At 39.1% G+C, this 11,270-nt stretch overlaps 1 protein-coding gene across 1 annotated transcript; it reads right to left on the reverse strand.

Annotated features, from left to right (window-relative positions):
* Positions 1–523: 523 nt before the first annotated feature.
* On the reverse strand, positions 524–8,256 carry LOC588937 (ADP,ATP carrier protein). The gene is made up of 6 exons (XM_011666870.2): positions 7,990–8,256; positions 6,065–6,270; positions 4,504–4,646; positions 3,595–3,983; positions 3,159–3,357; positions 524–1,016 (listed from the first exon to the last, which is right to left on the reverse strand). Exons 3-6 carry the CDS (start codon positions 4,621–4,623, stop codon positions 825–827), a joined length of 900 nt encoding a protein of 299 aa, XP_011665172.1. The 5' UTR covers positions 4,624–4,646; positions 6,065–6,270; positions 7,990–8,256; the 3' UTR covers positions 524–824.
* Positions 8,257–11,270: the final 3,014 nt, after the last annotated feature.

Here is an 11,270-nt window from a genome sequence, read left to right on the forward strand (position 1 = left end):
AAGGAAAACAGTGAGTAGAAAATGAAATAGGGAAAGAGAGGGAGGATGGCAAATACATACAATGTAGGTTGGGAGGGAGAGAGAGAGAGAGAGAGTGGAAGAGATTGATTGACAAAGGAAGGAAGATTAGAGAGAGATAGAGGGGGGAAGGGTGTGTGAGAGAGAGAGAGAGAGAGAGAGAGAGAGAGACGGGGGTAATGCGAGGAGAGTGAGAGAAAGAACAGTGAAAAGGGTAGTGTAAATATGATAGAAAATGAAAGGGGAAATAGAAGATATAGGGAATTGATAAGGAGAGAGAAACGTTTTTGCATGATGAAGAAGGCAGTGGTGAAGTTGACCAATACGAGCAAAAAGAGATAGAGAGGAGCTTGAGGGTACGTAGAAGGAAAAAAATAGAGACAGAGAGGAGAGATGATGGATAGCAGAACGAAAGTATTGTTAAAATGTAGCTGTTCTTGTGCATGCTCTTCTTTCATTTCTAAAACTATCACGGAACAAAGTATTACACTTCACACTTGAATACCTGCATATTTACATATTTATTTCATTTGGTTACACAATAATACTCGCACTTCAAAACAAAAGGATGGTATAACAAAGAACAGTGCTCAAGCTGGATGGTGGAAAATAAAAATCATGATTTAGCGGCACTATTCCCACTACTAAAATTGATTTGTAGAAAAAAGAAAAAAGAAAAAAAAAGATTTTGGTTTAAGATGATGAATATCTTAATTTCCTATCAAGGGCCAACCGTTGCATGACAGTGACAAATAAATAAACAGAAGAGAAGTGAGTAGGAATGTTCGTAATCGTTCGTTTTCTTCTTAGATGCGCTTCTTGATCTCGTCGTAGAGGACAAGGACGAGGGCGCCGCCGGTCCCGCGGAGGACGTTGGAGAAGGCTCCCTTGAAGAAAGCCTTGGGGCCCTCCTGGCTGGCGATCTTCTTCCAGCAATCAATGGTGTTCTTGTAGAGGACATCCTTGCGGCCGCTCTGCATCATCATGCGTCTTCGAACCTGCAGACGACAACGTGATTGACATATCGGTTATGACTTTATCGACAGTGGAGATCGAGGAAAATGAAAACGATCAAAATACATTAAGGTATTTATTTACTCCTGGGGACTTTCATTACCTTATTGTATTGAGATTGAAATCATGGTCAGATGATGTAAAATGTATTGTTCTCGCATTTCAAAGATGACGCAAAATGTCGAAATTTGTGAATTATTAGATCTACATCTTTAAATTAAAAAAACGAACATGCCGAAACCCGGGACAGTTCAGAACTCATGCGAGTCCTCCGGGTGGTTTCGAACCAGGGACCTTTAGATCTTCAGTCTAACGCTCTCCCAACTGAGCTATTTCGGCTGTTGACTTACAAATTAACATGTCCGCATATCCTCACCAATTATTATAATTGTATGTTCGTCGGTCAATGGCCTATATGTGAATTAGATTATGTTAACGGTACTTTACCGACACATCCCCCCCCCCCCCCCCCACTCCGGGAACTGAGGAATACCATGTGTGTTCCCAAAATCTCCAACTCGTAACAAGGGGGGGGGGGGTGCTGAAAAGGCTCGTATAACAAAAGAAAAAAGGTCTACCCGTATTGATTTTACACACCGGACTTTTGCTGAAAGGTGGGGGGGGGGGGGGGTGCGCTGGGAACACGCATATGCATGCATACCCTAAATAACACTGAGTGGGGGGGGGGGGGGCACATCGCAATACCCACCGAATCAAAAGGATTGTGCCATTCAATAACTCGCTTACTTTCTTGTTTATTGATAGTCTGTGATTTGTTAATGGCGCAAACCTTTGTATTTAAACCCAAGACGAAAATCCAATTGAAATTAAGGGGGTGGCGAAAGAGACGCAATAATCAATTTTCATCGGGCGGTAAAGTCCCGTTGACACATCTACATGTACGTCACAAAGAGACGATCTATAAAATAAGTTTTTATGTAGGCAGGGTACATTTCACTGCGCTTCTCGACGTCAAATCGACGACACAGAGTGCTGCATGATTAAAGTACTGAATGTTTACCTGATAAAAGCGCCAATAATTCGACTTAATTCGTGGCGGTTTTCATTCTGTAATTTACAATGTTCAGTTACTTTGCCCACGATACACCGCTTTCCGCTTAGTGCATTCAAAAATGAAAAATGATGACGGATCTGAAATATATACAATCGCCCTTCTAATGACAGGAGTTGCAAACGATTTGAATCAATCGCAACTCTTGAAAGGCGGCTTCTTATGAAATAGTATCTTTGCATTTCAATCTTCAATCATTGTAATCAATATCAGGTAACGATATTGTTGTAAGCTACTGAAATCCTTGCATTTGTTAAAGATCTGTAGCAGTTGTTATTGATAGCAAGTTTTATGAAACTGGGCCCTAAAATAGGCCTAATGTTTTTACGTGTCAGAGAGGAAGTTTTTCATACAAATATTCACAAGGATACCAAAATTCTTTGGCTATTCCTGATCCGACCCCCTCCCCCTCCACAAGGAAATGAACACAATCGCTAAGACCTCCAAATAATCGACTTATTAAAGCCCCCGCACACTATACGACCGTCTTACGATCCGACTTTCGAAGAAAATTGCAATTGCATTGGATATGGAACTCTAATAATAGTACTACAAGAATACTATGAACCGGAATTTTACTGGATTTAAGCCTTCTAGTCAGAAGAAAATAAAGATTGGTGTCAAATCGTAAACAATTGCATTTACTGGTCTGACTGCGATTCGGCACCGATTTAGCTTTTCTTTCTCCTCGGAAAGTTTGATATCCCTTAAAATTTAGATTTCATAATGCAAATTCTTCCTAAATCTGGGCCCTGTGCCCCTGTTGCATAACAATTACCATTGATGGTAACTTTGCCATCACTGGCAACTGCCATGGTAACAGGGCTCAACAGCCTACCATAATCAAGGCTTCCATGGAAGTTACCACGGATGGCAAAGTTACCATCAATGATAAGTTTTGTGCAATCATTTTCATGTGCATGTCATTGTAATGCTCGTATATTTCAATGGGTGATGGATATGGTTATGATCTATCGAAAGCCCTTGCGATTGTGTGTGTGTGTGTGTGTGTGTTTTTGTGGCGGGGGGGGGGGGGGTATCCCTGGTCACTCACGGTATCGAAGGGATATGAGGTGACGCCAGCCATCGTGGTGACAACCTGGGCGATCATCCAGGAAAGGAAGAAGTTCTGGTACTCCTTGGGAATCATTCCCTTGACGGTGTCATAGGTGCCGAAGTATGCGGCACGGTAGATGATGATCCCCTGGACAGACACACCGAAACCTCGGTAGAGGCCACCGAAACCGTCCGCCCTAGACGGGAAGAAACATCAAATAAATCATAAATTCAACATTCTCATGAGTGTTTCGTTTGATTCAAATATGACTGCAGCGTAATTTGAGTTTAATATAAATGGTAGCTCTATTCGATTGACTTTCTGAAAGAGTTATAATTATGATATACAGTATATTAATCAAGTTTGCGATTGGTTGAACACCATAATCAACGATATTAAATTGTAATTTTGTTGAAGAAGGATCAAAACTTACTTCACAATCTTCTTGAGACAGTCACCGAGGCCGTTGAACTCCCTGCCACCTCCGGCCTTACTACCGACGTCGGCCGCCAGACGCGTACGCGCGAAGTCGAGCGGGTAGACGAAACAGAGCGACGTCGCTCCAGCGGCTCCTCCCGACGCCAGGTTCCCAGCGAAGTACCGCAAGAAGTTCTCGTTCTTGTTGACTCCGCTGAGGAAGATCTGCTTGTATTTGTCCTTGAAAGCGAAATTGAGAGCCTGAGTCGGGAAGTATCGGATGACGTTGGCGAGGTTGCCTCGCCAGAGCGACAGCGTCCCTTGCTCTTTCGCGACGCGTGTGAAACAGTCGACGATGCCCTTGTATTGTTTGTCGGCGGCAATCTGCTTGGAGACAGCTTGAACCTATAAAAGGAAAACAACAAGAACAAAAAGATTCGGAATTTGTTGTCTGAGCTGAGGAAGGTGCCTTAACAATAAGAGTTTGGGTATGGGGTGCATTGGGAGGGGGGGGGGGGGGATCAGTAAATCTTTTAACAACAACAAAATTGCGTCATTGGCAATTTTCCTGTCGGCAAAGTTAATTCGACATGGTCTGGCGACACCTCTGTTAAACTTTTGCAGACATATGAATTGCAACGGTTAATTTACCACTCGGGTGTGTCAGAGAGCTGGTCCTCGACTAATGTATGGTGGTGTGACCAAAGTTCGCCATCTCAAAAAATCAGTAAGATTTCGAAAATCTGATTTCACCAATGGAAAGAGGCAGTGGCGTACGCAGGATTTTTCTTCATAATTTAATTAAATATCACAAAGGAAGAGAGCGAAACAATAAGACCATTTATTTCAGTAATTAAACAAATACAACGAGAGCACCTCTCGAGCCGAACGTTAAATAAAATGATGAATATTAATTTTGACTAACCTGTAACAGCAGCTTGACCCTCTCGATAGGTGCTACTGCAGTCTTGGAAACCGCCGCCGATACTCCGCCGGCGAGCAGATCCTTACCGAATCCAACAGCGTCAAAGCTCTTCTGTGCCATGATGTTAATCTTATCTTAGCTGCCTGAAAAAAAGTTCCAAAAGAGAGGTGGTTATTTAATCACCTTTTCCAGTATTCACATGTAATGGCTTAGTACTAAAAGAGTTGCAGGTTTGATGATGTTCAATTTTCCCTTGTGCGAAAAAGAGCCAGAAATGGTGAAAGGGTGAATTTAAAGAAAACAATGGTACGCGTAGAGGTTGCTACGGAGTTGCTAGGCGTTGCTTGACGCGCATCAGGGTAATTTACAGGTTGGTTGCGCAGAATGTAGAGAAAGCCATAGTGCGCATATTTGATAATGAAAACGTGTTACGTCAGAGAGACGCATAGACAATCTTTTAGCGCAAGCTTGCATAAGGTCATTGACCGACTTACGCAAAATAATAAAAATTGGTGAGGATATCTAGAAATGATATTTGACAAATGATATACAACAGCCGAAATAGCTCAATAGGGGGAGCGTTAGACTGAATATAAAAAGGTCCCTGGTTCGAAACCACCCGGAGAACTCGCATGAAGTTCTGAACTGTCCCGGGTTTCGGCAGGGTCTTTTTGCCTAGTTTATCCATATTATTCTTGTGAAACTGAGCCACTTTCGTTGAAGGTTTACTTTGCGTTTTTTTTTTTCTTCTCACTTATCTTGAATTTTTAAGATATCATTTTTATTATTGCTAATTTTTCTGTCATGTTTCAACTTTTATGTTTCCTTCCAGGTTATTAAGATTCGCCAGTATTATGCGATCATGACGAGAAAATGCTAGTCGGTTATTCAACAGCCGAAATAGCTCAGTTGGGAGAGCGTTAGACTGAAGATCTAAAGGTCCCTGGTTCGAAACCACCCGGAGAACTCGCATGAGTTCTGAACTGTCCCGGGTTTCGGCATGTTTCTTTTGTCCTTGATGCTAGGACTTCATTTCAAGCTCCAAAATGGCTAGATTTAATCTTGATCCCGTCATTTTTTTCTTACATTCTGTTCTCCAGTTTGATGCATATATGACTGCTCGCTTTTTTGTTTTGCTATTTAGGCTAGAATGTAATCGCAGAGACTTGAACAATGAACCTTTTGCAATATCAAGAGCCTTGTGCATCATGCACCTATCGAAACGTGTGAAAATTACTGTGACCTATTACATGATTTGATTTGATTTTGATTTACTCATTAATTACCAACATTCGTTTCAAATAAATGCAACGAAGAGTAAATATGGACAATATTTTGGTAAAAGGAACTAACAAATAACGTAATGCTAATCGAGGTTATAGTTCCCTCAATATAATTTATTTACAGTTTACATTTTTATATTTACTATCTACAATATCTACAGAAGAATGTTAAATTTGACTTGAAACTTGATCTTTTTTTTTTAATGTCCAAGTGGAAATTTACTGATGGACAATACAATGGAGTCCTGAAATTGCCTATAGTGTTTTCCTATACTCACCACATTTTGGACCGCACAAACTTGGAGGTGGTTGATACCTTTCTCTTTCTCATGATGGAAACTCACTTCGGTTGCCAATGGTTACGTCTCCTTTCACCAATGTGTATGATTAGTACATCATCCGAAACGGTATCTTTCCCGCATCCCAAGACAATCCGCCGTCAATCTCGTTCTCTCCATCATAACAGGACGTCGACATCGAGAACCTATAATATACATTCAAATAATATATACAATCATGACTCTCGAACTCGAAGGAAGTAATCTAACTATTATAAGTATGGAACATTTTGCATATAAACACTTCCTCTTTTCCCCTTCTACTAAACACAGCTCCATAAATCAAGTAATGACTATATTAATATTTCTTGTTTTACCCAGGGTAGCTTCATCTGTACTCCTGAGGGTCCTGCAAACCCGGCTTTTGCCGAGAAACTAGGAAAAGGCGCTCACACGTTTAAAGAATTTCTTCCCACCGGGTACCCATTTACCTTTAATACCTTAGTGGAGTGTGACTAATATAGATTAATATCTTACCAAAAGACATTGGGTACCGCGGCGGGAATCGAACCGCGAGCCATGCGATCCACAGTCCGGCTACTAGACTACGACACTCTAGAAGTATTAAATGAGCGACTCTGATTGGCTGAAAGTGGAGTTGCGTATAGAAGCAAATTTCTGCGCATGCACGAAGCCTCTGGCCATGTAAGCGGGAAATGGATCGGTCCAAGAATGTAGTAGCTCTACAGTTTGACGTTAAAGGGTCTACCCATTTCTCTCTGTAGTTACTTACATCGTATAAAGGTTTTTTTTTTCATTCATTTAAGAATTTAAAATTATAGTAGATTTCTCTCTTAAAGCTCTTTTTAAAAATAAAATAACTAGCTTGAATATTTTTTAAAGAAAAATTATGATCCCAGTAATGCCCCGGTATTTGTTTTTGTTTTTTGTTTGTTAACAGATACATAGATATATTTACTGTTGCGATTGTGTTTTAGATTAAACTAAGTGTCAGGTTGAGGTATATTGTTGCTAGTCCGGGATTGAAGAAGGAATTTGACCGGCATGACCTGTCTCGGTAATTGACCACCGATTAAACTCTTTTTCATGGAGCACCAGGAGTGTCAAGTCTGACAGACATGAGCGCTATACAAGAACCCACTATTATTATTATTATCATTATTATTATTATGAAATCGAACTGGATATTAAATTTGTTTGAACATTGAAATTTACTTTTAATTCCTTCCCATTGACGATACTAAGAAATAGAACAGTACAGTAAATCTATTCAAAAGCAGACGAAGGCAAGACCCCGGAAAGCAAATTGCTTGTGCTGCAAACGCCCATTACACATACATACACGACACTGTAAAAATTGAGAAGAGAGTTAGTCATTGGAGGATAAATTCATATGAATTGCATGTTAAAAAAGTACTATTGCGTATAATTGTCTCGCGAGCATTCTATATAATATAATAGGCCTACTATAAGAGGTATTTAGAGGACGCCATCACACTCGAGACTAAAGATAGCAGTGTACGTTAGTATTGGCAATAATATAGGCCACATACATCTCGTTAAATACACACAAAAAAACCTGCTGACAAAGTTTACATTAAAAAAGTAAAACTATCGCACAGTTTTAACAAAAAATGGTAATTTCAACAGCGTTGTGTGTCACCCACTATGATATGTGAGCATGACAGAGACATATTACATAATACGAACATGATCTACATGCAATGCAACGAGGAATTAATATTGCTATAAAGTCGATATCTTGTAAGTATTTGAAAGTATTTGGGAATGCGTTATGTGCAAATCCCTTTCACATTGGCTAATACACATTAATAGTGGGCATGATATACCATGCACAATATGGCTACCAAATACAAAATTCAATCTGCAATACGAAATATTACCTGTCGATCGCTACACATGTATAGCCATTGATAATATTCCATAATTTGAGTCACATTCTGAATGTGATAGAACGACACCAACGTCAAAGTAATAACTCCGAATTAAAAATCCCGAGAGAAAACTTTCATAGTCCTCCATGTGAAATTACGACACCAACGTTTCAGCTCACGACAAAATAAATTAATCGAAATTATCCTGCTGATCGTTCTCGAGAATATTTCATCTCCAGCGGAACATATCAAGCACGACACCAACTTTGGAAATGAGAAACTATGCCCCAACTTGACTCTTGTATCGCTGTTATTTTGACATCGTAAGACGACGGTTCAAAGGGCTGTTTGCTTTAGATATCGCATGATTATTGGACTCTGACCCTTATTGTCTAGATAGAAGCACTGAACCTATATAGGAGGGTAAAAAAACACTGTGTTCCGATGAAATGACATTTTATCAAGACCCTTTTAAAAGGAAATATGATACGAGCCCTCCAAGTATTTGCATGACTGAATAAACTTTAGAACGTGCGTGACAGGATGGGACCTTTTTTTTTTATAGGCTTTAAAAGCCGCATGCGAGAACTCTTAAAGGAGAAGTCCGCCCTGATTTAAAGTGGGTTTGAATGGAAGAGCAGAAGAAATGTTAATGAAACATTGAAGTGACAGTTGGAGCACACAAAAAAAACTTTTCCAAATTTTTGATTAAACAAACATAAATTGGCAGGTCTTCGATATATTTTGAGAGGTCCTTTCCCAATTGCTCCGAAGTAAAAACAAGTCATAATTTCTCTTTCCTCTAAAGAAAGGTTTAATCATAAATTCGTTTGACCATAATGGTTATAGGACAATTACCCCTGGACAATCACCTCCGGAAAATTACCCCTTCTTCCTTCTCTTCTTCACCTTCCTTTCCTTCTTTTCATATTCTCCTTCTCTTTCTTCTTCTTCTTCTTCTATTTCTTCTTCTCATGCTCATGCTCCTTCTTCTTCATAAATATTTTTCTTTATAATTTTAATATTCTGTCATTTCACCTTCGAATTCTTCTTTATCCCTTCTTTTCTTCGTTTTCTTCGCCTCCTTCATTTTCTCATATTGCTTCTCTTCATTCTCAAGCTCAATCCCATGATTGAGAAGGAAGAACCTATAATAAATTGCACCAATAATTCTTTGTACACACCGACTTGAAAACGCATGACACCTCATTGGTAAAGGGTTGTTTTTAAATATTCCTCTCAGCAACGGTGAATTATCATGGAGTAACAAACAAACACGATTTATCACAGATAATGCACTTTGCTCGAGCGATTGCGTTGTCTTGGTATGACATCAAATGGCCTTGGGAAGTGATTATGATAATCACCAACAGTAAAACATCGAACAATGTCGTTTTTAAATGTCAGCAACTCTTAATGGTATAGACCCCCCTCTCAAAAAATGAAATGGAAGCTCTTATTACCAAATACGTAATTGATATATTTGGTAAATTATTATATCGTGCATGCATGCATGTTTTGACTAATACGTGATGATATACATTTTGGCGAGAAACTGCCTACTAATTGATATATTTGGTAAATTATTATATCGTGCATGCATGCATGTTTTGACTAATACGTGATGATATACATTTTGGCGAGAAACTGCCTACTAATTGATATATTTGGTAAATTATTATATCGTGCATGCATGCATGTGTTGCGTAGTCCCATCTCTCTGTGCTGTGTACAGTGCGTGTAGCTTTATCCATGACTGGGCCAAATTTCTTATCATGTTGATGATTCCTGAGCCTTGCAGTACACACCAATACTTATATATCTATGTAGATGATCAACCTTTTCTGATCGATTCCACAACTTTTCTTTCATAATGCAATCGCATGACTTACTGGTCTATAACTTTTAGGCTTGTTCAGATAATTATGGTGCTGCAAACCGCCGGGAAAAAAACACGCCATGATTTCTTCCTATCTTTACACGTATAAAACGAATGGCAATAGTACTTGAGCGTAATTCATTCAGCCCTGTGTCATAATAATTTATACAAAAAATGCGAAGCGTATTAGACTTCACGTCATCATACTATTAACAACTAATAAATATGATTACAAAATAAAAATAAGAAAATAAAAAATGCCGCGGTTTTGCCGCGTAATTATCTGACCGAGACTTTAATGATCTGGAAAAAAAAAGATAAAATACCACCCTGGATCTAATACAAATTATACCACTAACCCCGAATGGGAAACACTGGGGTATATGCTCATGTTCGAATCGAAAGCGGCTCGTTTTATCATGATAAATCAATAAATCAACACATCAAAGAGTGGATTTAGATGGAGTTCCCAACACATATATAGAGGGAAGGAGAGGGGGGGGGGGGGGGGGAGGGAAATGAATTTTGTACATTATATTCACTCAGTCGTGTTGCTTTTTTTTGAACTCTAATGGAGTTTTAATATAAAGTATCAGATGGCCAGGGGAGCTAAATACCAATGTTGGACCCCCCCCCCCCCCCACCCATGACTGACTGCAAGAGAAACCTTACACAAACTGTGCTATAAATGCCTAATATACATTGTAGACACAACAAGCACTCTTTTCGCATGTACGTTTTTCGTTTGAGGTTTAAATTTGTTCTACAACTTCCTGTATCATAGACTTCCCTGTTTGAGTGTGTATGTTATAAAAATAATTTGTGTCAGGGCCTCCACCAAAGAGTTGATTAGGTAAAAGAGGGCTAGCAAAATAAACCTATTTTTACTTTATTTGATGCTCCCGCGAGGTCATTCGACCAGAATTAAATCTTTTGAAAGTTTATTGCTGTAGGAATAAAAGAAATCTTGATTATTATCTAAATCTAAGCCGATGGAACCAAATATCATGGATGAAAGAGCATAACCTGTATAGATGACATTTACTAAGTAAATATAGGTATGATTGCAAAAAGCAAATAACTGTGCTGGCCACACAGCAAACAAGAAATCACGCAAAGATATAAAAGTGCTGATTTGACGAATTTTGGACAAACATCTTTGCTATGAGTATGAAAAAAGATGAAATCTTTGGCATGAAAACTTGAATCTAGAACAAGGCATAAAAGCACTCTCAAATGAAAATTTTTTTTAAAAAAAGACATTAAAAGGCCATTAATTAGCTTCAATCAGGATGATCACTGATTTCATTTACGCCTACATGATTTGGTCAAGTTTGATTGTTTTTTGTTTGCCTGACTGCTAATAAAGCATGTGTATGTAAAAAAAATAAGCAACCAGGGGACTGACGGC

Source organism: Strongylocentrotus purpuratus, unplaced genomic scaffold (genome assembly GCF_000002235.5).
Source record: "Strongylocentrotus purpuratus isolate Spur 01 unplaced genomic scaffold, Spur_5.0 spur5_scaffold_13, whole genome shotgun sequence".
NCBI lineage: Eukaryota > Metazoa > Echinodermata > Echinoidea > Camarodonta > Strongylocentrotidae > Strongylocentrotus > Strongylocentrotus purpuratus.

What these genes read in the sequence shown, in the direction of transcription:
- LOC588937 (XM_011666870.2), bottom strand. Translation starts at nt 4,623, where the DNA reads ATGGCACAGAAGAGCTTTGACGCTGTTGGATTCGGTAAGGATCTGCTC. An exon ending in GGGTCAAGCTGCTGTTACAG is followed by an intron (nt 3,984 to 4,503) that starts GTTAGTCAAAAT and finishes TTCCTTTTATAG; the next exon opens with GTTCAAGCTGTCTCCAAGCA. An exon ending in TGTCTCAAGAAGATTGTGAA is followed by an intron (nt 3,358 to 3,594) that starts GTAAGTTTTGAT and finishes CTTCCCGTCTAG; the next exon opens with GGCGGACGGTTTCGGTGGCC.